Source organism: Drosophila sechellia, chromosome 2R (genome assembly GCF_004382195.2).
Source record: "Drosophila sechellia strain sech25 chromosome 2R, ASM438219v1, whole genome shotgun sequence".
Lineage (NCBI taxonomy): Eukaryota > Metazoa > Arthropoda > Insecta > Diptera > Drosophilidae > Drosophila > Drosophila sechellia.
This window is the reverse complement of record NC_045950.1, coordinates 10373879-10401370: the sequence shown is the minus strand read 5'-3', so window position 1 is coordinate 10401370 and position 27492 is coordinate 10373879. Positions and strand designations below refer to the sequence as shown.

General features: G+C 42.8%; 2 protein-coding genes across 11 annotated transcripts; one reads left to right on the top strand and one right to left on the bottom strand.

Annotated features, from left to right (window-relative positions):
- The first annotated feature begins 2637 nt into the window (after window positions 1-2637).
- On the top strand, window positions 2638-5653 carry LOC6609123. The gene is made up of 6 exons (XM_002033789.2): window positions 2638-2958; window positions 3017-3349; window positions 3419-3904; window positions 3966-4168; window positions 4227-4593; window positions 4651-5653. The coding sequence occupies exons 1-6, from the start codon at window positions 2767-2769 to the stop codon at window positions 4759-4761; spliced, it is 1692 nt and encodes a 563-aa protein (XP_002033825.1). The 5' UTR covers window positions 2638-2766; the 3' UTR covers window positions 4762-5653.
- On the bottom strand, window positions 4907-27492 carry LOC6609122 (potassium/sodium hyperpolarization-activated cyclic nucleotide-gated channel 2). 10 transcript variants are annotated; one of them, XM_032715271.1, is made up of 15 exons: window positions 25009-27492; window positions 17465-19246; window positions 13901-14066; window positions 13520-13758; window positions 13291-13454; window positions 13019-13155; window positions 12820-12972; window positions 10999-11094; window positions 8250-8399; window positions 8108-8184; window positions 7588-7899; window positions 7350-7444; window positions 7203-7291; window positions 6821-7137; window positions 4907-6668 (listed from the first exon to the last, which is right to left on the bottom strand). In XM_032715271.1, the coding sequence occupies exons 1-15, from the start codon at window positions 25077-25079 to the stop codon at window positions 6533-6535; spliced, it is 3984 nt and encodes a 1327-aa protein (XP_032571162.1). In that variant the 5' UTR covers window positions 25080-27492; the 3' UTR covers window positions 4907-6532. The 10 variants fall into 10 exon arrangements, with proteins under 10 accessions (XP_032571162.1, XP_032571164.1, XP_032571165.1 ...); XM_032715273.1 differs by having other exon boundaries at window positions 17465-19243; window positions 25009-27452; XM_032715274.1 differs by having other exon boundaries at window positions 12820-12957; window positions 25009-27451.

The following is a 27492-nucleotide window of genomic DNA, read 5'->3' as shown; positions in this document are numbered from 1 at the left end:
TCCATAGGAAAAGCCCCGAAATCAGCCGAAGGTTATTGCTTATCCGGACTCCGCTCCGATTCCAATTCCGTGGCCAGGTGCGATCTGTTTAAGCATTCAGGTGTGCGGAACGTGTGTGGAACACACCCTCATCGGCTACGGGGACCCAGATCTCGATGTGCCGATACCGCACTGGAGACCCATTTAACGTGGGAATCAGAAACCTTCGAACACCAGGGCCCTTTTGCGAAAATAAAAAAAAAATTACAAAAAATGAGAAACACAAAGTGTTTTGCTAGGAGCGGGCTCCAAATGTGAGTTGCATTTCAATTTCAGTGAGACGATGACGACGTCATCGGCTTTTCTGCTCCATATGGCAGCAAATTTGCATTCAGCCATATGTGGTTTTTTTTCACTGGTCGAAGGGGGGGATTCGGGGGGAGACTGCATGGGGGGCATGGCATTTTTAATGTCAAGCAACTGGCCGGCATGCCAAAGGTATTATGACACACATTTCAATTCAATTTTTAGATAAAGATGCGGCTGCAGTTCGTTTTTCGTTCGCTCCTCAAATGTGTGTATTTTTGAAAAACCAAAAGAAAAAAAAATGCAACAAAGACGGACGGTGGACAGCGGACGATGGACGACATTTGTGTGGCCGGGGCACTGAAGTTCCGCCATTGGCGATGATGTAAACATCGAAAACAGATTCAGTCTCCCGCCGACCCATATGTATCTGTATCTTATGGGTACAGTAAATAGTAGATAAACAGGGCATAGGCAGTAAATAAATCAGGAAATCAATTTGTTAAAACTAAATTATTAAAGTAAATCTAATTTTAAAGGAAATCCTCTTTCTAAAATAAACTAAAATTATTATTCATGGGTTATGTTTGACTATTACTATTACTAATTTAAAATAAGCTCATTTAGAAACACAACAACTATGTCTTTTTGCATTTACATTTATTTAAAGTGAGGATAGATATTGATCTAATCCTAAAATGTTTAAGAACCAATAGCAGAAGTGGCAAAGCAGCTCCACATATTTTATCGTCTCGTTTAGGCCATAATTCTGCCCATGGCCAATGACAACTGTAGCGATATGCCTGGAGGAGATTGGGCCGAGATCTTCAGATCGAATCGAACTAGCAACCGTCCTATAACCTGGTGGCATTTGCTGCGGGACATGCTTCGGATTGTCAGTTAGTCAGTTGGCCAGTCAGTCAGTCAGTCAGTCAGTTAGCCAGTTCGTCTAATTGGATTTGCGCGCTTGTGCGTAACTATAAATCACATACGAACACAGGCAAAAAGATGTAGCCGTGGAGCAGGGACAACCGGTTTGATTGCCAAGTCACCCGCTCATAGCCAACTGCAGAGATCCCATCGAGCTTTTTTCCTCCTCGGCTCAACTATTTGTAAAGTGACCAAAACGGTAACAACAAAAACCACAATAAAGTTGAATGTTGTTGCTGCTGTTGTTCCAGTTCTTGTTTCCACACAAACAATATAAAGAATATAATTATGCGGCTGCATAAAAACCCAAGACGTACCTGTATCTGCTTACGCAACGCAGAAAATGTGGAAGAGCACCTTGTAAAATTTACATGGCACAAGGCCCCATTGCCGGTCGTGTGAAAATTATTAATGGAGCCACTGTCTCCGGGACAAGTTCATGTGTCATGTGTGGAAAGTGTTGGGTATACACACCATCACCTTCCCGGAAAAACTCCATTTCTTGGGCTGGTTTTGAGTTATGATTTATCTGCCCACCGCCCAAGTTGTAAGCGGATGTTGTAACAACCAGCAATTGCAAATCTAAATGGCCAAGTTCTAGGTAAAAAAGTTGTAAATGTCTAAATATCGAGTCAAAGATCAACTCAACCCGATCCGATCCCAAAAAACATGCCATTTGCCGGTGGTCTCCTATCAAGCCCCACATGTGACTTGAACTTACGCTGAACTTGTAGCTTCCTTCAGCTACTTGAGTTTCACGAGGAAGGACGTATGTCGGAGGTGTAGAATTACATAAAACAACAGCAGCAGATAGAACTTTAACGAAAGCTGAGACCGCCATATGGCTTAACCGGTTTTGAAAGTGGCGCCAATCAGTCATATATGTGTGAGTACGGCAACACTAAGTTTATGTATTGTTTAATAGTGTTATGCCACCTTATTAAAAAATAATTAAGTTTAAGCGTGGCGGGAAATTTCCGATAGGCCCTCTTAAGGTCTGGCAGCACTGTCCTATCGATAACACCAAACCATATTAACAAAAAATTACATCGATATTTAATGGTTGGCTAAAAAGTCGGCGGCAGAATTTAAAATATGACTTTGTAATATCAAATAGTGTTTGTTCGCAGAGCGTGTTCCGGAATGCCGTGCTTATAGGCTTATGTAGGCCTAATTAAGAAATGATCCTGGAAAAATGTATAGTAAAATTATCCACAGATTTCCGCCTCCCTACAAGTTGAGGGAATTCTTTTTAGAATTCACCTATAAATAACGAAAAAATAAATAATTAAAAAGTTCCCCATGTTCCAATATCCACCGTTTCGAAACATTATCTCATCGACGCTAATTTGACGCACATATCAAAACTATCGATTTAAGTTGATAACAACGCAGCCGTTATCGATAACTGTATGCAATACTACGTTTACAGTTAGCTGTGCTGATTATTTGGAAGCGTATTGGCGCATTTTACACATGAATCAGTGCATTCTAATGAAATATACATAAAACAGGAACGCATATCTGCAAAATCACAAACATTAATTCAGCATGGAGGATCGTGGAGAGTTAAGCTTGGTGAAGAAGGTGGTCCACTCGCTGGTGGTGTCCTCACCAGGAAAACTGACAGTCGAGCAGATGATGCGGGATTACCTCAGCGAAGAGGGCTGCACTTTGCCCTACAGCAAACTGGGATTCAAGGACGCCGAATCCTTTCTCCGATCCATTCCGGATATGGTTACGGTAAGTATATAAATAATACATCCAAATAAGCACTCGTTAAGCGACAACCAATTACCAGGTGACGGGCCACGGACAAATGGCATGGATAACTGCAGTAGCCACTGCCAAATCAGCGCACATTCAGCAATTCGTCCGTTGCCAAAAGAAGTCCAAGAATCGAGGCTTACACAAACCCAAGTATTGCTACGCCTCCGAGCCATCCAATCTGGTCTTCATTAACGAACGCGCCTCTAAAAGTAAAAACAAGAAAGCTCCGTCCCAAACTTATCAAAGGCCCAGCAATCTGAAACTTCCTGTTTCGTATCCCAACTATAGTCGACTATTATTTCCCGTCCATACGCCTGTTATCTACGCTAATATTGACCAAATGATCATCACCAGACAGCAACAGGTGCTATATAATTATCTGCAGTGCAACTTTTATCTTCAGTCGCTGAATAATCCGTATGCCTTTCCGCAGAGTACCTTTAGACCACAAAGGACAAGCTTTCCATGTAACGCCAACTCCAAGTCATTGAAAGTTAATGGTTGGTCACAGAACGGCCAAAAACCGGAACCCTCAAAGGAGCAAAACCATCAGACACATCCTGAAACATCTACTGAGAATAAGCAAGACGTGCCAGCTCAGGAATCAGAGAAAGAAAACGAGGAATTGGCCAAAGCTTTTGAAAACCTTTCCGTGGGCGTTGCTCCCACTGGTTACCAAGAAAAGCTAGAGTACGAAATATATGAGGATGATGAGGACGAATTTGTCAGGGACCCCTTTATCTATGGAGAGGTTAAAGATCCAGATCAAGTGCTTTCATCCGAGGATGGGTCTGATCACATATCGATGACCACAACTCAATATAATGCTGTCAGGCCGCTGGATCCGCCGGAGGATTGCTTACACTACGCGTCTTCTGACGATGGGGAAGATGAAAATGCCATTCCATCTTATGCTGTCGTAGGTTATAGCTTGATTCCATCTAAAATGTAATACTTATTCTGGGCATTTCTTATCACAGGACGATCGGGTTCTAGGCGTTGACTACCCTAAGGATGCGGTTCGTTCTGATTTCACACTGCCTTCTCGCGTTATTGAGTCCATTATTGAGGTACAGCAGCGCATTAGGGTGCAGTTAGTGAGCTTGGTCAATCCACACAATTTCAACTTCTGGATATATAACGAAGAGTTTAAAGACTACGAGTCACAGTTTGCCAATATGCAGTAAGATATCCATAATAACACTGTGAGAGATATTACAATATTTATATTTTTCCTGTAGAACGTTTTATGACAATTGTGCCTCGGAAAATTACACAATGCCACTGTTTTTGATAACTACGGATCATCTCTGTGTGGTTCGCGGTACGAGTGGCTGGGAAAGGGCCAAAGTATTAGGCTACCGGTCCAGTAACAACAAAATATCAATCGAGGTTGAGCTGGTGGACATAGGCGACATAATCTGCGTGTGCCAGCGGAATGTTAAGTTTCTGCTCAAGCAGTTCGCCTTGCTGCCACGGCAATGTTTGTCCGGTCGATTGGCGTTCATAACGCAGTGGAAGGCTCCAAAATGGTCCGCAGAAGTTGTTAGCTTCTTCCACGAAATGATATTATTGCGCCAACTTTACGCCAAGGTCGAAGCTATTAAGGTGGGTCGATAAACTTGTACTTTTTAGTAAAATGTGATATAAATTTCACCTTTGCAGAACAATACTGCCTATCTTGTGCTAGTTGATACGGAAAGACATGCACACACTATTAATTTAAATAGAGCGCTCATAGAATCTGGTTGGGTGCGCCGCTGCACAAGTGTATAGATTTGTATTATATTGATATTGCATTAATTACCACTTGTGTGACTTACTGTTGAGCCCAATTCAAGTTCCTATCGCGTCGACATGGAATGTCGAACGGATTAATTATGTTTCCCACAGTTTGACTTCAAGGAAACTCGTTAACATATTATTTTAAGGCAAACGCTGTCCTTCTGCTTTCTTTTTATTAGTTTACGTGTAATAAAATACTAGGTTACATAAATCCTTCAACAAGTCGCTGTCCTTCGCCTGATTTATGCCCGAAAGTAAAACAAACAAGGACTCAAAGACGAACCACTTGCAAAAGAGATCTCGCTCGCAACTAAAAGTGGCATCTTGAACGGAAATTCTGAATCTGAATGGAAAATCATGATCTCGCCTGGTGGGCAGGCCCGCAATAAATACTTGAAATGTAACTGAGGCGCTTTAACAATTCCCTATAAAAGACAACATTGTCTATGTTTTGTATATATATGTTGTGTATATAGTTGGTTTCTTGTCTGTTTTTAGATTTTTTTTTTTGGTTGTTGTTTTTTTTTATTTTTTGGTGACCGCTGAAACGACGGCACCCTGAGGTTGGTTTTTCATATATTTTTCATTATGTTTTTTTATTTTTTTTGTTGAGGCTTCTCTACTACGTTGTGTGTCGAGTGGTGTTTTGTTTGTTAGTGAGTGAAAAACTAATAGTTCATCTACTAATGCGCATTCGTTAAATTTTTGCTTAAATACTTTTCATTTAGTTTTGTTTCTTGGGTTCTTTTCTGGTTTTGTATATTGCTGAGTTATGTTTTCCCTTTTTCTTGTTTTTTTTTTTTTTGCAATGCGTATTTAAATATGCTATATAATCGCAATAATACATAATTGTTTTGTTGTTTGTTTGTTGGTTGCTCGAGTACATAATAGCTACGCGCATAAATATGTTTTGGTATGCTGTAACGCTTCGCTTCGTTTATATCATAAGTTGATGCATGTCTGTCTGTCTGACTGTCACTGTCGCCCCCCGATGCCTGATGCCTGTTGCTTGAATCGTGTCACCTTTGACCCGTTGGCCACTTGGCCACCTACAGGTGTGCTTGCTGCTGTGTGGTTGTGTGTTCTTGTAGAGTAGGTCCATAGGACTAACGCCTAGGTAGCAATTCAAAAGTCTATTCACTTCGTTATCGTTACAATATCGTGGGCATAAAACTTATATGTAGATTTACGTTATATGTCAGTATTTGCTGTTTGTGATGGCGGTGGTGGTGTGTGGTGTGTAGTGTGGGTGTGGGTGTGGAGTGGGTAGCAGATCTTCTATGGCCGTGGGTTGTGATTTTCTGATCTGTCTGCTGGCTGCTGAGTTCTCTCTATCGCATAATTTATCTCTGTATGTACTCGTTTTCTTTTTTTTTTTTGTTTGTTAATTTTTTTTCGATTCTTATATTAAAGTCATCACAGTTAGCGGAGCTGAAATTATGAATAATTATTGAGGACATTTTTTGTGTAATTGTTTTTATCTTCTTTTTTTTTTTGGGTTTTTTGTTTTTAATACGTTTTCTACTAAATCGCAATTGCATATATAGAGTGTCTACCATAAATTGATTCTTTTTTAGTGTACTCTTATCGCGTCTTGGGGTTCCTTTTACTAAATTATTATATACGCAGTGAGTGTGTGTGTGTGAGTGTGGTAGTCCGTGTGGAGTATGGATGTGGATTTTGGTGAGTGAGTGTCCAGCGAACCGCTGCTTCAGATGGTTGCCCGGTGCCCGAGGGCACCGCTTGTCACTGCTCCTCAGTGTCATGGAGTGTTACCCTCGAACAAGGCACGGAACTCCCCGCTCCGTGGCCTCGGGAGACCCTCACGTATCGTCTGCACCGGCTCAGCAATGCTCGACTCTGACCCATGCAGTAAATTCTCCTTGAGATCCATGTCACTGAAACAGATAGCAAAAGTATTAACAAACATATTCCACCCAGTTGTTAAAGAGGCCCTATAGAAGATTGCTATTTTTATAAGATGAGCAATATGAAAAGATGGTTTGTTAGAAGGGTCACGTATGTATTGCTTATACCGCAGTCAACTTACTCATCTTTGCAGTCATCCGCCTCGGCAGCCAGGGCATTAACCACAGCCGTAATCGTGTTCGACTCCGGATTGCTCAGCTGCTCGTCCTTCTGATGCATTATGTTTGGATTCTTGCCGATCTTGTTTAACCGCTCGGCGGCCACAGTCTCCATGGTCTTGCGCATCAGCGGATACTGATCCAGAACGCAATTGAAATGATCCACGCTCAACGAGAATAGATTGCAATAGGTTTCGGCTCGCACGCTGGCCACACGACGCGCATTGGTCAGCAGACAGATCTCACCGAAGTAGGACCCATCCGAAAGTGAGGTGGCAACCTGTAAGAGTTGGTAATTAGAATGGTGGATTTTCGATTTTGACTGAACTCAAAAGTTTTGCTCACCTCGCCGTTGGCCATGACAATGTCCACCACGCCCTCCTGTATGAAGTACATCTTAGTACCGATCGTACCCTCCTTTATGATAATATCACCTAAAATACCCAGAATTGGTTAGTTAAAAGCACACATAAGGAAGTTAGTTTCACCCACCTGGTTGGAAAACTTCGTATTTCAGTTTGGTAACTACGTCGGAAACGAAATTCGAATCGGCATTAGCAAAAAAAGGCACTGACGCCACGAGGGATCTGTGGAATATGGAAAGACCGCAAGTCATTAGTAATAAACTAAGATATAATGTGAAATACTAATCCAAGAGGATACTATACTAAGTATGTAAGCTGAAAGTAGAAACAATTGATAGATCACTGGACAGTGACAGATCGCCCACCTGCAGTTGTAGTTGATGACATCCTCGCGCAGTTTTTCGCTCAACTCGCCAAGTATCAACTCTTCATCGAAGAATTTACCCTGGTACCGATGCTCGAAGTATTCCGTGATGCGCTGCCGCATGTCGCGTGGCAGCTTGCGGTAGGCCATGTACTCCTCCACCTGTTTGACCTTCTCGCGATACTGGCGCCGGCTGGAGTCCAAGCTCTGGATGAGATTGGTCGCGTGACCGAGGAACAATGCGTAACAGGTGGCCCCGGATATCATCGATAGCATCGTCAGCCACATGTCTGTCAGTGATTGTGGCGGGAATCTGGAAAGAACGAGATTTTTAGTGATAATACAAAAACTTGATGAGGCAGTTGTCCTTATAAACATGTACTACTACACATATTACTAGTTTCTTTTTTGAATTTAGCCACAAGGTTGTCCTGTGCAGGATCTTCGCAATGGAACGTAGATGGGGACAGCAGTAAAGTAGATACCCATAATCGGAGTAGATTGGGACATTAACAACTCACCTGCCGTAGCCTATGCAGAGCATGTGCGACATGGCCTTGAACAATGCCCACGAATACTGCTCCAGCCAGTACGATTCCTGCAATGGAACAGCCCATTTAGATACCCGTTAGCAGCTAGAGGGGTTTTACCAATATGGCGCACCTGCAACTCGTTGATGGAGACCCAGGAGTTGGATGGAAAACCCTGCAACATTGGCACTAAGAACTGCAAGCAACCGCTCCAATGGCCGATCAGGAGCATCATGCAAATTAAATTGAAGATCCTCATGAAGACCGAGGCCATATTGAGGAACTGCAACCAGAAAGGTCAATCAAAAGGAGTGCACTTTAACCAAAGCCCAACACCGCTAGTGTATGTGTGTGTGTCTCCATGTGTGTGATGTCTGTGTGTGTGTTTGGTGGCTTGTGTGTGTTCGAGTGTTTATGCACGTGTTACATATGTGTATGTGAGTTCCACATATATAAAACCAAATGTCTCAAGTAAACAAGAGAAAGGAAACCCAAACGAGGAAATGAAACTTGGAACTTGGTTAAAATTTATTTGCAACTCGGCGGCGTCATTGGCGTTTCCAGCTACCGGTATAGTAAACATGACAGTTATTGCATTATGCCAATCAAAGCAACTAAAACAAAACCAGACCACAGCCATTAAAACAAGAAAATTACTCAATCTCGCCACTCTGCCCGATAAGTATGCAACGGATACTTGTATTCCTCGGTCTCCAGATCATCGGATTAGATTGGATCGGAGCAGAGCGGTTCGAAGTACATGGCATATCCGATAAGATAAAATAAGATAAGATTAGTCTAGTGTTAGGCAATACAATAGTGTCCGGTGGTGTACTGTGTGTACTTTGTGTACAGTGTACAACCTGAGCAATCAATTCAAACTCAATCAATTCAAATTCAAACCATTTCTACGTTTCGAATAGGTGCAAAATCAGCTGCTAAATTATGGTACAAGTGCTCATCTTTACTTTTGTTTGTTTGTTTCATTTTTTGTTTGTTTTGTTTTACGTTTGTTTAAATACTAAGCCGTTCAAAGACGATCAAAATATCGAAATCGAAACTCGTATTTTACAATCAAAGCGTTTGTTTTTTTCTGACTCTCGCAGTTGTTAGTAATTGAACTACGTAATTCTGTACAAAGTACGGTAAACAAACCAACGGAATATACACGAGAAATTAACGAAAACCAAACGAACGGTAAATAAAAAACATAGAGCAAGAGCAGGAACACAGAGCTTGAGAGAAAGTTAGAGAGAGAGAGAGAGAGGGAGCGGTATCGAGATATCAAAATAACGGTAGTTGCATTCAAGAATTCAGTGGTTGGAGCTGCTTGTGTGCGTGTACATGTGTGTGTGTGTGTGGGTATCACCCCAAGAAGCTTATTTATCAGTTTTTAACGCGCTCCTGCTGAAATCTTTTGTACAAAAAAAGAGAAGTGGAGGCAGATTAAATAAAAAATCAGGAAAACCAAAACCAAACCAGTAACAGTAACCAAACAACAAGTAACGGTAGCAGAGGCAGCAAACCAGAGTTGTATTTCTACACAGAGAAAAAATAGCATTACATTTGTAGAGGATCTTAACAAAAAACGATCCTTTTGATCTTTGGATCACTTTGAACATATCAGTTTATTTTTGTTCTCTCAAAATTATAATAAGACTTGCCGGGCGATTGCCTAAACTGTTACTTTTAAAATCCATTAATTTATTCTGATATGTTCAAAGCTATTTTCTTAGAAAATATGTATGTAATTGGTTGCATTGAATCAATTAGATTTTCTCTGTGTAGTTGGGAGAAGGCAAGAGAGTTCGAGCGGAAAGCGCGCAGCACAAAAGCAGAAAGCATTGAACAGTGTCAAGTGAGGTTAAGTTGAGTACGAAAGATACGATACGATATAGGTTAGGATATGTGGAAAGCATTTGGCACGGGCCCACAAATGTATGCTATAAAATACGAGTAGTATGTGGCTAGATATAGTACAGTGTTCGTGTTCGATCTGATTGGTCGTTGGATCAGTTTTCCTTCAGATTTTCAGATCGATTGACTATATTGGATGTGTGTCTTGTGTCCGTTTCTAAGACCTAAACTTCTAGCGAAAGCAGCAGCAGCCATTAATCTAGCTACATTATCATCAAGTGCGGTTTTGATTGTGTCTTTACAGTGGCAATCTTTTGATCCGTGCTGCCTAGTCCCTTTAAAGCAATAAGCATTCAACACACTATACATTTCGAATCCGTAATATATCCTGAGATCTGTGGCGTTTTCATGCTCTTCGCAGCGATATAGTATAACCCAGCTAATCTGGGGTTCACAATAGTTCTATAGGATTTCCGATCATGCCCATGCATGGAGTCCAAAACTACGGAATCTAGCGAGATATATTACATTATCCTTCTGACTGATTCTACGTCGCGAGAAGAGCATGAAAAGAGCTTCGATTTGGCACCGAAGATTTATAAATAAAATGCTTGGTTTTTCGTATGCTGCTTTTGGTCTAAACTCTCTTCTTCATTATTGATTTAACGAGATTTTCATTATGCATCAAATGAGAAATAGAGATTATGTATGGCAATATCAATCAATCATCAATATGTAAAAAAGGCAGTCTCAGAAAATTTACAGAACGTACGAACGAACGAACATTAAAATCAAGCAAACATGATCAACGAACAATCGAACGAACGAACAATCGAACGAAATTATGCACTAAAACTCAATTTTGGCTTTAACATTCCTCAAAAACGTGAGTTATGTTGCGCCAATAATACATAATCATAATTTCAATCAATCAAGGCTTTTGGTTTTTGTTTATCAATATATACTGAAGTTGTTGTGTTGTTGATTTTTGATTTTGGGTTGTTACTTTTTATTGGATGGTTTACCTTGAGAATTAGGTTGCTTTTTGTCAAGCCATCTTTGTCTTTTCTGTTCATTCTCCCTCTGCGATCAGCACTTTTTTTCTGTAGATTCTGCAGAATCTAAAAACCATATATACACAGGTATTTTAGGCCCTGATTCAGCTAAGTTCAATTTTTGTATTGTATTTGTATTTTGTTTATTTTATTTTTGTTTTGTTTGTTGTTCTTAAACTGATTGTCAAAAGCATCATTAGTTGTTAGTCGCATTTAGCAGAATACTTTTCTTATCATCGCTTAAGTTGAGCGCATCAAAAACAAAATAAACATAAATCATAATATACGGTGGTTTCCAATTTAAGGCTATCTTTTACAAAGGATTACAGGAGCTGCACTTGTACGTATCTCAAGGGGGTGTGGCGTGGGAATCTCGGGAAGTGGGTGGGGATTTCGGTTTTGGACGTAGATATTATTATATAGGAATTGCGGAAATGCCTTCAAAGAAGATCAAAGAGTTGTACAAAGTGCAATGAAGAATATCGATTTGAGTGCTTCAAAGTCGGCAAGAAATGAATAGGAAATCGTAAATCGTAAATCGTGTACAGAATATCAGAACAACAAAAGCGATAAATCGTAGACTCAACTGAAGAAATGTGAAAGAAAGCAAAGGAATCTTCCCGCGGCACAAGGAACAAGTTCTCAAGCTTAGCGAGCGCGTCAGATGGTTTGAGAAAAACCCAAAAAAAAAAAAAAAAAACATAGATATATATTTTCGATTCGATCTGAGTGTGTTGTTACGAATAGAACATGTGGGTGTGTGGTGGGTGTGTGATATATAGGTATGTTCTTGCAGATATCGGCCTAGGGGATTATTCTGGATCTGGTCGGGTGGACCCGAAGCGCAGCAGGCGCACAACACGAAACAAACATCGGGGTCACACATTCTGTATAATGTACAAACTGAGTTGGCTTATGGTACAGCGATTGTCTGGTTCTATGTTTGATTGGCTTTATAGACACACATAGGTTGGAGGGAGGTATATCATATTTGGTAAACAAAACGATTGGTAATCGAACGCAAAGGATTTAAATGTTTAACGGAAATCATAGACACAGAGCTTCCAGATAACAACTCAAAGAAAATACATAGTTTGAACATTTCTGCGCGCGCCATCCACAATTTGGTAGTTATTTATTTGTTTTTTAATGCCACACACATGTACGCACACATGTAACAAAGAAAAGTGAGCACTTCTGGGAATACATTACTCCCCTGACCTCTGACCTCTGACCACTGACCACTGTGCTAAGCCTAACTGCAGTTGCCTACATATATCCTAGATCCTTGAATCTGTTTTTGTGGTGTGGAGTGAACGAGTAGTATGCTGATCTTACGGTCGAGAATTTGGAGCAAACTGAACGGAAATCGAAACGAAAGGAGGGTCGCTCAGGGACCAACGATCCCTGTGACGAAACAAAGAACGTTAACAAATATATACACAGAAAAAAAAGTTGTGAAAAGAAATTTTAAACGCAATTTATATGGGTTTTTAACAATAGTTCGATATGAACTATCGTTTTCAGCCCAAAAATACTGAAGTGTATAAGCTTTTTGTTAATCTGATTAGTTGAAATCATAGGCACGGCATTAAAAGCGTCAAAGTAATATTTGCAAATAGGAAGTATCTCGAATATCAATATATTTTCTGTGTATATATTGTACAGAGGTGTCGTAAAACTGAAAACCAGGAATTAGTTACTTCGTTATGCAAACTCAAGATGAAACGGTAACGAAACGAAACGAAACTAAAGGACTGAGCGTTGCCAAAATGAGCCGGATGTACTCACATAGACCTCCTCCCATTGGGACACGTAGCGCACGAGGCGGGAAAGGCGGAGCAGTCGCACCAGGGATAGAAGCTTGGCCAGGCGCAGGATGCGCAGGGCGCGTCCGGCATGCAATATTTGAAAAGAATCAGAGAAATCCTGCAATTTCATAATCTTAAATTAAAATGTTGCGTACTGTTTCTTAAATACATTGACTTACTTGATTGAAAATTAAAAATATATAATCTAGCGGTATCGACGAAATCAAATCGAGAAAAAACCAAGTTCTTAAATAGTGTTTAGCTATAAGCTTTGGATCCAATATTACTTGTTCAGCGTTGTCTTGTTGCATAATTCCTGAAATCAGACATTCGGGCAAAAGTTTGTCGGTTAAGCAGGGGCACAGAAATCGGGGACATTTGGTGATTTTAGGCGATTACTTAGTTAGTTAATTGGTTAGTTAGTTAGTTGGCTTGGTTGAGGGTGCATTACCTGTTCTAAAATTGACTACAATATCTATTAAAAAAATAGTATCACTTAGGCAGTTGAAGGCAATCCATCGTGTGCTCAGATCATCGTTGAAGAATGATATTGCGACTGGCAGGATAATAAGATTTGCTACTAATAATAAAAGCATGCAAAGGTCCCAGTAAAACCTGCATCGAAATATAAGATATCATATACATATAGTGATATATATATATATAGATATGGTACTCACCTGAATGAACTGCACGGGTGTATGACCCAGTGCCCGGAAGTTTTCTGACGTATGCGCTCCTTGACCAGCGCCTTTCGGCTGCCAAACAGTTTCATGGCCAGTCGGTTGTCCGTCGGCTGGAACCATGATTGCAATTGACTTTTTAGGAAATTCGCAGAGACTTTTTCCGACACGATCGGTATGTTGGGCATGGGCTCCTCTTTCGGAGTGCCGTACAACGACACGTCATCAAAGTGTACCTGCAGCGAAGGATTAGAGTGGAGACTCATTAGTCGTGCGCTGATCCAAACCAATTGCCTGGCTGGCGGTCAAGGTCACATGATAAGGTGGATGTCCTGGTCTGTCCTAGTCTAGTTGCATAAGTAAAAACATTGTTCTTGCCATTTCGGTTCCTTGGTCGCATATTAGCAGGGCTTCATCATCGAAAGCGGTTACCAGCGAATCGGTGCAGGTGTTCTCGAACGAAATGCGCAGGTCGTTGTCGTTCACATTCAGCACCGAGCAGTAGGAGCAGCGCACCGATTCCTCGCTATCCCCGCTCAGCAGTCTGAAATGGCATTGGCATGATCGGGATCAGTAAACACGGAAGTTGTGCCATCATAAAATACCGTTACACGTCTCAATGCCACATGGAAGTTGTGCCCAAAATGAAAGTGAAACTACATCGAATGACTTTGTCAAGGTGGGCGGGATGCCGCGATGTCGGTAAACGCACTGTTTTTTTTTTTTTTTGCTTATTGCAAATACTCTAACGAAGGGTATTCCAGTTCACGGAGTCATGTTAAGTAACAATAAGTGTGTGCTATTTTCAAATGAAGTGGCGCAAAGTAGGCCATTATGTTTACAATCTGGTTAAGTTTAAGTTAAAAAGGTATCATATGTAATTGTTAGCAATGATATGGCAATAATTAGTATTTCATGTTGTCACAATTTCAATGATGTCAATTTACCGTAGGTAGTTAAGGTTGGATAGTTTCAATTATGATTTAACTAAATTTGGTCTCTTATAAGTTTTTAACTTGCTTAACTTCGTGGAGATATTACTTAAGTTTTAAGACCACTTTATAAGGTTTTTGAAAGGGTATTGCGACATTCGAACTTGAAAACTAGCTAGTTTTTCTTGACACTTTTGTTTACTTTTAATTGCGGCACACGCACAATGCAGGCTGAATCAGAGATACGGGGCAGCTGCCCCTCACCTTGCCCACAAAACTAGATGGTGATTGTCAAGGTTTTCCGGGGCGGCAGCCAGTGAAACTGGAATTCCCCCACCCCCTTCTTGAGTTCTTTTTGGAGCCAACTAAAGGCAAAAAATACTGAACGACGGATATGGATATGGATATTATTCACGTTCACGGCGGACCCATTGTTAAAGCCCGGAGAGATGGAGACGCGTGCTCGCGGTTACGTTGGTTTCCAATTCAGTTTCAGTTTCAGTTTGGATGCGAGCATGGGCATGGGCATTGGGTAAATGGGTACATGGGTATGGGTTTTCGCGTCACGGTTAGACGTACTGATATTTTCGTACATTGATAATACTTTTTTCGTAATTGTGTCTGTGCTTCTATTATTATTATAAACAGCGCTCTCTTTTCGCCTTTTCGCACTCAATTGAGTGTGTACTTTTAAATGGGAAAGTTTCGTTTTAATTAAGCCTGTTGTTGAAGCTGATTTAATTTAATCTTGGCATTAGCCTAATGAATTTATTAGTTATTGCTATTGTTAACCGCCGGCGGCTATTGCATTACACAAATCAAATGAAATCAAATCACTTTGCTACATCTACATTTCATAATTGTGGTTTCGAATTCATCGCACTTCACTGGCGCACTCGGAATTTTCTTTGATTTTTATTTGAAACTATTTTCCCTAGCAACTTTGAAAAACGTGCTGAAGCAGATGTTTTTCCGCCGATTGGATGCAGATTACACAAACGACTCACTCACACAGTACGGCTGCTGAGAAACGGAGAATCGTAGGAAGTCTGGAAGCGTGCTATATAGCTATGTACGTATATAGAGCAGAACCCGGCACTTGGAGTGATTACAGCGGCAAACTTTTTGCGACTAGCGACCGCCGGCCGAGTTGCCGCTCGCAAACCGCCTGGAAATCGAAATCGCCGGCAAACACTCCGAAAAACGAGACCAGATCGTGGCCACTTCGGAATGGAATGCTTCGTATCGTATGGTATCGCATCGCATCGTATTCTATTCGATCGGATCGTATCGTATCTTATGGGTTCGTTTGGGATCGGGCGTCCTCGAGATACGAAAGAGCGAGGTGTAGTTCTTTATTTCTAATTTCTGTGCTGGTTGGATTGAGCGATATTCTTACCTCGAATATCAATTGGTACAGGAATTGCAGTTCGCTTCCGAAATTGGCTGGCAATTGCCTAATTAAATAATTGAGATATTGACACCGTGATCTTGTCTATCTTTTTCTGTCTTGTTTCTTCTTTTTTCTTTGCTATTATGGCAACTAGTTAATTTGCTAAATTATTAAGCTACTGCTGCTGCTGATGCTGCGCCGACTTGATAACCTGTTCTGAACCCCGCTGCCGTTGCACAATAAATAAATAACGAATTTGTGCTGCCTTTTAATTGATTTCGCGACGATCGACGACGCAAATTATGGCTGCTTGTAATTCCCTGGCCTGGCTGTCTTCACGAAAATTGATGCCAATAAAAGATACAGTACAGCAAAACTATCCGAAAAGTGAGGGAACAGCACATGGAACCTAAACATAAACAATGATGATATACTGGATTTTATGCAAATTTATGCGGGTAACGCGTTCCATTCACGCGCAGATTAGATTGTATATCAGTGGTGGTCAAGGAAGGAGGAAGCTATTTTTTGTGGGTCTGGGTCTGATTGTGCAATTATGTTATTCACACGAACCGATTGAAACATTGTTTACTCGCAATCAGGCTGATATAATCGAGCTCGATTCAATTACTTATACGAAATCACGCACAATGACAAACGTTTGTTTGGGTAATCAATCCGGTGGATTCCTTATTAATAAAACTGCTCAATGCCTTGGAAAAATGTTTAGCTAAATAGTTGTAAACTTCTATTTTGTTTATGGAATGCGGTTTTTGGTTTAACACGTAAATTCATACATATGTTATTTTCAATTTCAAATAGTTTAATATTACTTTGTTTTAACTTTAGCACTAGCAACGCGTCACACACCGATCCGTTGACTGTGTAGAACAGAACCCTTGGGATTTTTGGTATTTCCGAACTGACGCTCCAACTTTCGATCCGCTCAAATGCGGAGTTCACTGCTCGACGGGCATTAGAAGTTTATTGCGCGATCCGAGGCGAAAGGCAGGTCGGCGGAGTGAGATTCCCTCGGAATTATGCAAATGCCCGGCGATAAGCGGAGCGGCGACCAAGGCACTCAAAAAAACCGGTAGTAGGGGCGATCAGGCGCTTTGTATGCGCGTAATTTCCACTTGTAAGCCGAGGTAATGTCTTCAGTTTCTCGCTCTCTTTTCGGGGAATCCACAGAACTGAGAAGCCCATCGACGTGGTCTGTGGAATCCCCTTTTCTTACAATTTTCAAACTACACTGTGATTCCATTGAATGAACTTTTTTCACTAGGAAGTAATTAATATAATATTGATTATACATCATAGTTTTATCTTATATGCATTTCCCGATTAGTTGTACTCATGATTATACCACAAAATATTTAACTAAGCCAATGACCTTGGCCTTTGGCAATATTAAATGCTTCAATTAAATGTGCACTGTTATTGTTATGACAAATTCCACTGATGTATCTGAGAGATAAGCTAAGAGATGGTATCTAAAACATATGGAACGTATCTATAGGAACACAATGCTAGTATGCCATATTAAAACGGTAGAATATAAACATAAATAAAGGTAATAGAAAGGCAGAAGTATCTCAAGCCATGTACAGTACTCACCGATCGCCGAGCTTGCCCTTGTGCCGGCGGATGTGGCGCCGATTGAAGCTGTTGGTGCACGACGTGGACGTGGGCCTTGCCGGATAAGGACACGGATGGTGGCTCCCGAAGCTGTGCAGCTGCAGCGACGCCTTGAGATTGGCGGGCGCTGTGGCCGAGGAGGCGTGGTGCGCGTAGTGATACGGATAGGAGTACGGATGCGGATACGATACGCCGGCGCTGGCTACGGTGATGGTGGACTCGCCGACCGGTTCGTGGCCCTCGTTGGCCTCCGAGGAGCCCTCCTGCTGCGATCCGTTGCTGGAGGAGTGGTGCGTGTAGTCCGTGGGCGCGCTCAGCTGGCGATTGAACTCGGCCTTGCGGCGCGTGAGGTCCGTGAGGCAGTACTTGTTCAGATGACCGTTGCTGCTGACCGAGCTCTTGGGCGAGGCGGCCGCGTAGTGACTGTGTCCGGGTGGTCCTGATCCCGATCCAGATCCCGATCCTGCTCCCGATCCTTGGGCGTGGGCGTGCAGCTTGTGGCATGAGTTGCTGCTGGCGCTGAGCAAATTGCAGTTCTTGCTGCCGCTTGCCGAGCTGCTGATCTTGGCCGCCAGCGATTGCGGCACCGGCGGACTCTTGCCCGTCGCCGGAATGGTGTGGCTGCTCCCGCTTCCACTCTCGCTCCTCACCGACGCCCGATGGCCGGGCAGCGTCTGCCGGCTCTGCCCCTGACTCTGACTCTGTCCCTTGCCCTTCAGCGATCCGTTTAGCAACAACTGCTGCTGGCGGGCAGCAACCGCCGACAAGGCGGGCAACTGCGGCGCCTTGGTGCAGGTGGAGGACGAACTGGCTGGCGCGGAGGAAGCCTGCGGATGCGGGGTGTTGATGGAACTCGACGTGGAGGCCACCTGCGGCTGCAGCGAGTGCTTCTTCTCCACCAGATACAAGTTCAGGTACTTGTCGCCCGGATGCAGCGAGTTATCCGACACCGCGTTCGACTTGGAGATGATCTGGCCCTTCTTCTTGGCGGTGCGTGTCTTGAGGGAGAGATTCCGCAGCTTCTTGGACTGCTCCTTGATCTTGTTGGTGCGCAGGAACGAAGGACTGTTGGCGATGCACTTGAAGATGTACGTCTCGTTGACAAGCTGCTGCTTATCACTTCCGCTGTAGTCGTACTCGCTGCTTAGATTGAGATTGAGGTTGGTCAGGTGGCGACGCTCCCGTTCTCTGTCTCTATCCCTGTCCCTATCCCGATCCCGATCCCTTTCCGGATCCGGTTCTGGGTCTGGATCCGGCTGCGCCAACTGCTGGTCACTGTAGTGGCTCTTGAGCAGCGACGCGGCTCCTTCAGCGGCAGCTGCACTCAAGCTGCGCGAATACTCGTGACAGGCATCGTAGAGCGCCGACTGGCCACCAGTGCTGCTCACGCTCTGGGTGCCACAGCTCACCGGACTGTGGCTGCTGTCGAGGATGCGCAGTCCGCTCCTGCTGTCCGATGAGTTCTGCTTGGAGATGCCGCTCGTCGATAGTCGACTGCTGCTGCTGCGGTGCCGTTGCTGTTGCTGTTGAAGGTGCTGCTGCTGCTGCTGCTGCTGCTGCTGTTGCTGCAGTTGTGGCTGCTGGAGATGCTGCTGCTGGTCATCGCCCGCTCGCAGCAGCGAGACGCTGTCCGGCGCCGCCGATGCCGCCGGCTGGCCGTTGCTGAGACTCACCAGAGACTGGCGCACCAAGTGCTGGTGCGAGTGCGAGTGCCGCTGCTGCTGCTGGTTGTCCGGGCTCAAGTTGTCGCGGCTGGCACTGCTGGCGGAATCATCACGGGCGGCCCAAGGAGCCGCATGTGGAGTGGGGGTGTGGTGGCGGAAAGAAAGAGGAGACTTCAATGAGTACCGTGCTCGATGGCAGAATCAAAATGGCCAGCGTCGCTGGCAAACACTCAAATTTATCTATTTCAAATTGGCAGGCAAGCATTGGAGGGAGACGAAACGCAGGTTTCGTCGGCCAGAGGGCCACGCTAAAGTGAGCAGGAAACAGTGTGTGCGAGTGTGGAAAACCGCGAGACAAACAAAGAAAATTCTTAATTATTATAAATATTGATTGTGCAACATGTGAGCGGTGGGGGACGGTGGCCGTGGGGGAGTATCGCATTCACGGCTTCTATGTGAGTTCACCGCACAGAGGACACTGGATATACTGAACCACTGAAAATCTGTTCATTAATGATAGGATATGACGTTACTTGCTAATTATTGTTGACTTCAGCAATCTCGTGACTTCTAGATATTTGCTGTATGAAGTGTGACTCAACCTGATCATTACTGTTTACTAGCGACTAGATATTAATGACGAAAGTTTATTATTGATTTTAAATTTTTAAGTATCTACTTTGCATCTACATGCACTTTATATTTTACAAAATATTTTGAATAAGCTGTTTTTTTTTAATATCCTTTTCTATATTTGTTCTTGAATTGTTTAAATGTGATACCTTATTTGTTCAGAACGCTTTCCCTTATATCGAGTGCCCAATGTGACCGCGATGTGTGATACAATTTATAGAGACATCTATATACAATGGTTGACATGCTCATCTGGTTTCTGATCGCGCGAAAAATTCAACTAAATTAATGTACGGCGGCACGCAGGCCAAGCACTGATAGAGCCACAGCTACACAAGCGGTAACAAACAACTACATACGGATAGAGATACAGATAGGGATACATTTACAGATACATTTACAGAATGCAGATACACACCGATTCGATGGAGATATATGGCTGGAAGCGCGTGCCCCAATGGCGCTGAAAGCATTCCGCACGGTGGGCGACGGAAGTGCCCTAAATCAAATGGCCAAATGGCCGAGATAAGATAAGGCTGCGCCAGACGGATATGGCTGATAAGGGAGCGTGGGAGCACAGCGGCGCACTGTGGTGCATAGTGGTGCTCCATGGGAAGCTGTATCGAGAGTGGGCCAGTGATATGGAAATAAGGGCTGGGCCCACTGTGCCTTGGGCAATCAATGCTACGAAACGTGAGGCAAACTATTGTTGATATAGCTAAACACCGGCGCAAGCAGGCAGGGGGAAGGCCCCGTTTTCAAACAAAGGGAAAACAATTGGAGGGGGCAAGGGTGGGGCTTGTGCCCTATTCTCGGCGTGCGTGCATCGAACTTTTCCGATTCCAATTCCGGATGCCAGCTCGAGAGTTGAGCGCGAAAAATGGGGCGGGAAATTGGTGCAGAGCAAACAGCATTTCCCAGTCCGGAATCGAGTCGAATCAATTTCGGTCAATTAGGCAAAGGGTGGCTGGCTGCCTCACGCCAGAGGCGCAATTATCCCAATTCTGATTCGAATTCGAATGGGATTTGTGCAAATACAAGTAAATATGTCAAATATTTGCACGCTAATGCTCAGCCGATGAATGTGCACTTTGCAGATACCGAACGAGTTACAATCGCACATCCGCCGGCGCGAGTGGCGGCCTCTTGCCAATCTCGGACCTAATCTGGCCGAAAGTCACTTTCGAGAAGGCAATGGCAATGACAAAGCCAAATCAAAGCGAAAGCATCGAGTGCCCCGGGGAATACCAGCTCTTCGGGTTCCTATCTGATGGCTTTTTCATCTCGGCCTCGAGTATTTGCCACCTGTCAAGTGCTGCAGTCAAATGTGGCCCTTGTCCCATTCCACTGGCCAAGTTGGGCCCATTTTACGGGCTCAGTGAGTGAGAAATCTCACTAAAAATTATTTGAAATAACCATATTTCTCCCAGTGTAACCTTCTGGCGTGGCCTGCGTCCAATGTCAACTTTTGGTGCATTGGAGTGGTCCTCCGGCCAGCGGATTAGTCTTTGAGTGCGGAGCATGTGCTGCCCATCCTCGAGAGCTGGGGATTTTGTTATTGGGGGCCAAACGAGTCTGGTGGAGCAGGTTTCTGGCATCGAAATCGCCAGCATTGCCCCGCCGCCCGCGGCTGAGACACAATATGCCTCAATTAATAATTCAAAAGCCAATTGAAGGCATTAAGCGTAAATTCGTAAGGCGTACGTAATTGAGTCGCTGCCTGGCTGCCTGCCTGCATTCCATTTCGTTCATCGATATTAAATCAAGTGCAGCTGTGAGCCCCCAAATGGGGGATCCACAACTATATTTGCAACTGATCTACTTGTCTCGACCGAGATGCTGTGTTCTAATTCTCACTGAATCCGATCGAATGCGGAATTCTTTCATGGTCTTGACCTTTGGAACATTTAGCGTGACCGCTTGAGCTATTTTAATTCTGTTTCTGGGCGAATGTTTTCGAAAAAACTTCAATATTATGCATTTTATTGCTCATGAACTGAAAGTTCGCCCGCCAGCAAAATCAAACAAAATTGAAAGCAAATTGCCAAACATGCTACTCGATACACATTTCCGTGTAAACAAATTACGAAAATTTCCATTTTTAGTGCACAAATGTTTACCATTGTGCCAATTTACAAAGTCTATGCAGTCAGCCGGATTTTATTTGATCAAAAATACATATATTTACGATTTCTATTCGTATGGGGGGGAAAGTGAATCAGAATCGGAAACTGAAATGGCGATTTATTCTACGCAATTTTAAGATCTTTAGAAAAACTTTGAACAAGACTGTTTGGAAAAGTTGACTATAATATATTTTACTCTATTGTATGTTATAATAATGTTGGGGAATAGAAAGCTACCAAAATCTGTGTTTATATTACCATACCAATCCCTGAAAAAGTTTTTCAAACTATATATCTCAAGTGTATCAAGGCAAGGTATGTATCCTAAATATGATCAGAATGTATCTGAAAACTCTCAGCGATGACCCGGTTAAGGTCATTGCAATAACGAACTGAGTTCACGAATGGTTCATCAAATGTCGCTTGTTTGAAAATGCCATTTTAAATACACTCCTCGGTCGGTAATTCAATTTTGAGTTCAACTCAGAACTCGATGAGAGCTTAGCTCAACTAACTATAAATAACACGATTTTCGGCTAAACCAGAATTCATCCAAATTATCCATTAATTATAATGACAGACCAGCAATTAATAAATCAGGCTTGCGGGCAGCAGCGGGCTGTAAATCAGTGGAGTGTACAAACAAAGAAATGCTACATCACAACCATTTGGCATGCCAATTGTAAATAAATTTTTGGATTCGACTTGTGTGAGATATTCATTCTCTAGGGTTTCGGGTACTGCGGAGTGTGGTGGGGCTACAAAAGATCTTAAGCAGGCAGGGTTGGCGGGGTGAGGAAAAAGTCATTAAAGCAATGCATTCGAAACTCTTATCGATGGACTTTTGAGGGACAGGTAGTAAGTTGGCAAAGTCCATCAAAGTTAATGAGTTTACTTTATGCTTGCAACCAGAAATTGTAAAGCTAGAAAGTTGAAACTTGCGGGGATGGTGGGTTTTTTTTTTAGTTTTCGGTCTAATTTCTAGTAACGAGCAGAAAAGTTAGAAGCATTAAATGTGTTTGTGTGAGTGTGTTTGAGTTCTTATATGAGTGTTGCAGTTGGAATTGTAACGGTAAGTTGTTAGTATTAGTAGTAGTAGAGTAGTAGGGAAGTACCATACAGAGTCTACGATCTATATATACTATATAGAGACAGAGAGAGGCAGAGACACTGAGAGACGAAAAAGAGAGATAGAGAGAAAGTATGGGGAGAATTCGGAAGTTGGTCGGCGGTACCTTCACAGCTGATGTCTAGGATCGCTCCAAATGCAAATGTAAGTTGCAAATTGTTCGATAACGGTTTCGGTTTGTGATTTTGATCTGGTTTTTGATTTGGTTCGGTTTGGTTGGTTCTTAGTTTCTGTATTCAACTTTTTTGCACTTTCAAGCAAAGTTTTCTGCAAAACAACAACGACAAGGACACGAAATAAATCCAAGTTATTCACGTGACGAGTACCAAAATGGAAATAATAAACGATAAACGAGAAATGAAGGAAACGAAACTGAAAACTAACAAACTGAGCGGGAAATAACTTAAATGAGATTCGTTTGGGGGATAAGAAATTAAATTAACTGCACAAAGCACACAGACACCAGAGGGTCCTGCCCATGTATGTGTTTGTATGTGTATCTGTATGTGATTGTGTCTGTGGGGCTAGTGCCTATGTGTTTGAATGGGCATTTGGTGTTTTTGTTGCTGTCGAGTGTATGGAAATGTGGAACTAGAACTAGCTCAATTGGAAACATCGGGCTTCCTTTTTGGCACAAAAGAAAAGAGCAGCTTATCTGGCCCTCTCCTTCACTCACTCACTGTCGCCGTCTCTGTCTGTTATCGGTGAATAAGCTATGTATGTGTGGGAGGCAACAACAATGCAGTAAGTCGGCAAGTGCTTATCGATACATACAAACACCCACACAAACAAATGCCAGCCGAAATTCGGTCAGTGGTTTAATCATTGAAGTAAAAGCGAAAGCTTCCGCTCATTCAGACACATACACAATCACACAGACTGGCCCACACCAACACGATTGCAATTACATGTACAGTGGCCCCTGAACGTATGCAGCACTGCGTGCGTTCGCACTCAAAGTACTTTGACACTATTCTCAAGCAATGCAATTCATTGTATGGTATTGTGTTGGTATTGGAATCGGTATCGGTGCTCGGCCATTGTTGTCGGCCTCGCTTGACTTTTAATCTAGTTTCGTAATTGCATTGACTGGAGTGACGGATGACCCCTTAAAGTGGGCGGTGGGCGGAGGGCGGGGTTGGTCGTTGTGAGCAGGAAATCAGTTCACAGGAGGCCAGCAAAAAAGGCACTTGGCAACTCGCTCAAACGCACACACACACTGGTTCACACGCACACACATATGAATGTGAACAGTAACAACAACAACAGCAATTGCGGCAGCAGCAACAACATCAACAACAATAACAGGGTAACTCAAGAGACAAAGAACGAAACAGAGACACTGAACATAACGGTACGAAACGAAACAAAACGAACAACACAAGGAACAGGATTGCTAGGGTGGACCACAGACCTTATAATGTTTGATATCACATATTTATTAGGTGTATTTAATTACTTTTATGTGACTCCAAAAGGAATCACTCATACGCCATGTGGTCAAAATGTATTACACATACGCCATGGTGTCACTAAATTGCTCATACGAAGCGTTGGCCCTTTTCATTAAAAAAATAAAAACATTTTCCTGGCCTTAAGAGTGAGTGCTTTAACTATATTTCGGTTTTAAATCTTTCTAAAAAGGATTACAAAATAATTTTATTTTATGCAAGATACTTTATACTTTAAAATATAACCTAGATATCCCAAAAAATGGAATTCCAGTATATGAACATGAAACGAGGTCTATCATAATAAAATCGGTCCACCCCAGAGATCACATTGAAACTGAAACATTAGGTACATTCATCTCAAAACTGTACAACGTGGGAGATCCCGGCCAGAGGAGTCCGATATGCGGAATAGGGGACATCCTGCACTGACCCGATCTCCCACACCAGTACAACGTACATCGTGCACAACAACAGTACAAGGACATACAAGGATGACTAGTGAGTGGGTAACGCCTACCGTTGATCGTTGGTAAAGGTTCCGAAGGCTCCAGGACCGCTGACTCGGCGCTGAGTGTGTTTAACGTGCATTTTCTTGGACCCACGACGCCGCCGCTGTCACGTCACCACCTGCACTCGAACTCGAATTCGAACCACATCGAACCACTCGCGCCACCTTCGCTAACGTAACGTGGTTGTTGTTATCGTGGATATTTTTGCTGCTCTTTTTTGTTGCTCTTTTTTTTGGTTTTTTTTCCAAGGTGTTGCTGTTGTTATTGCCGCCGGAAAGGCCCCGCAATGCCCACTGCAATTCTTGGCCTTGTCATCGTTACTCAGTGTGTGTGTCTGTGTATTGTAGTTGTAGTGGTAGTTGGGTGTGCAGGTATGGGTGCAACTTCCGCTTCGATTTTTGGCATTAACTAATACAAGTCCAGCGCACACGGACACGTAAACAAAATTAAATTGCTTTTCGTTGTGTTACTCTCTTTCTCTCTCTTTCTTCTTTATTCGGCTGTCTCACTCGCACATGGGACTATTCATCGTTATCCTTGTTTTAAGGTTTTAGGTTAGGTTAGGTTTTCGATTCGTTTTGGTGGGTTCTTAGGTGTTTGGTTGAGTAACGTAGGTTGGGTAAGAAGGTATCGGTATCTAAAAGGTGGCCTCTAAAATAGTCAACAGCACTGCTTATATTGCTTATGGTTCTTCACTTTTCGTTTTGTTTCGTTATGCGCTCGTTTTCGTTTCTTTGAGGTTATGTGACTCTATGACACTATCTGTTTTCAGTTGCGTGTATAATAATACCATATGTTACTATTTATAGCTTAGCTTTTCTTTGAGTTTTAGTTTTAGTTTCGTTAACAGCGTTATTTCGGGGCTAATCGTACTTTGTACTCTGGATTATAAATGACGTTTTTCCTCTAGGGTATAGTTATTGTTGCTATTCGGTTGGTGGTTGCTGGTGTACAGATGTGATGGTGGGGCCTGGAACTGGAGCTGGAACTGTAACGATAACGATAACGGTAACGGTAACTGGAGCTGAAGTGGGGTGGGCAGGATCGGGATCCGAAATGTGGATCACTGAATAATTTATCACAAATAACAAACTAGCTGTTGGAGGGGATGGGACAGTGATGATGACAGCTCAGTTTCCTTGCTCCGAAATGTATGCTTTCCCGCCTGGCCTTCCAACCTGGCCTCTGGCCACGCCTCTCCTCCTCCTCCTCCTCCTTCTTCCTGCTTAAGTTAATGTTTGGTCATGAAAGTTTAACGAACGCACCACAGTTTTGGCTTTGCGGTCGCCCTTTATTTTCTGCTTTTTTCACTTTTGTGGCAAATGGAAGCGACGCGAGTTAAGGCGGAGTTACGTCAAGGCAGCGCAACACGAGAAACCCAAAGCAGGTAGCTTTAATTCGTCCTGTACGTTCGTATCACTCCTCCTCTGCGGGTCCACGGATTACGGTTCTGGGCGTATTTGTGTATCTGACACGAGCAACACGCAAAGGATCCGGACCCGGCAACAGTCCCTCCTTGGGACTCCGTGTGGCGACGTCCTTCGCCACCCAATTAATGCATTAATATCGCCCTCGTTACTTATTCAGATGCAATTTGAAAGGCCTAGGTCGAGGGCGGGGATCCAGTTTTGCATTAGCGGCATTATAAAAATAAATCCATATAGGTAGATGTACAGACTGGCGCTTTTCGTCTAATCGCTACGGCTAAGTATCTTGTATATATCTCGTAGGTGTATATATATATATATATATATATATATGTATATATATTGTATATAGAGAGGCAACTACTTGGTAGTTTTAGTTAGTCGATAAGTGCGTTTATGTTGCGGTTATTTGAATTTGCTGTCCTACGGGCTGAGACGCAGGTCTCTCTACAAACTACGAGGTTAGTTCCATTACTCTATCTCAACAGGGATTACGCTTTATATCCTTGGGCTGTATCGATAACTTCCAGCGGTGAACAAACGTCAACGAACTACTTTAATTTATTTGCTTTTTTGTGTTGTTTTGCGGATAGCGTTTATCGTTTTATCTATAGCACTTTTGTATATAGCGAGTGTCCTTTTGTATATTTCTAAAAGTAATTCTAATCTTGGGCTTGCTTGTCGGGTTACGCCTTTAAGATTTGCTCAATTTCATTGTTGCAGGTACTTTGGTTTTGGTTTTATCATTACGTTCTATTTTTGGTTATCGCGTGTCCTTTATTTTTAGGCGTTTCCAGGGTTTTTCCACTTGCTGACTGGCTATGGCGTTGATTAAATAATGCTGCACTTTGCGCTGATTTATCGTGTTTGCTTTCGTGTCCTTGTTTTCGCTGGTTTCCGCTTTTGTTGCTCGTGCTTTCCTTTTTATTTATTTATTCGTGTTTGTCTCTTGTCTTTTTATATTTCCTTATTTTTTTTGCCAGTCGTTCTATTTGATTATGTAATTATGCTTGGTTTCTTATTGGATATTGAACGGTACGTGTGTCCTAGAGCTGTGTATGGGTG

Bases quoted from the DNA above. Each gene is read 5' to 3' on its own strand.
- LOC6609122 (XM_032715271.1), bottom strand. From the start codon at position 25,079: ATGCACGTTAAACACACTCAGCGCCGAGTCAGCGGTCCTGGAGCCTTC. The intron at 12,973-13,018 runs GTAAGTCAATGT...TTTTAATTTAAG, and splicing joins TATTTTTAATTTTCAATCAA to ATTATGAAATTGCAGGATTT. The intron at 7,292-7,349 runs GTGGGTGAAACT...TGGGTATTTTAG, and splicing joins ATACGAAGTTTTCCAACCAG to GTGATATTATCATAAAGGAG.
- LOC6609123 (XM_002033789.2), top strand. From the start codon at position 2,767: ATGGAGGATCGTGGAGAGTTAAGCTTGGTGAAGAAGGTGGTCCACTCG. The intron at 3,905-3,965 runs GTAGGTTATAGC...TTCTTATCACAG, and splicing joins CCATTCCATCTTATGCTGTC to GACGATCGGGTTCTAGGCGT. The intron at 4,594-4,650 runs GTGGGTCGATAA...TCACCTTTGCAG, and splicing joins CCAAGGTCGAAGCTATTAAG to AACAATACTGCCTATCTTGT.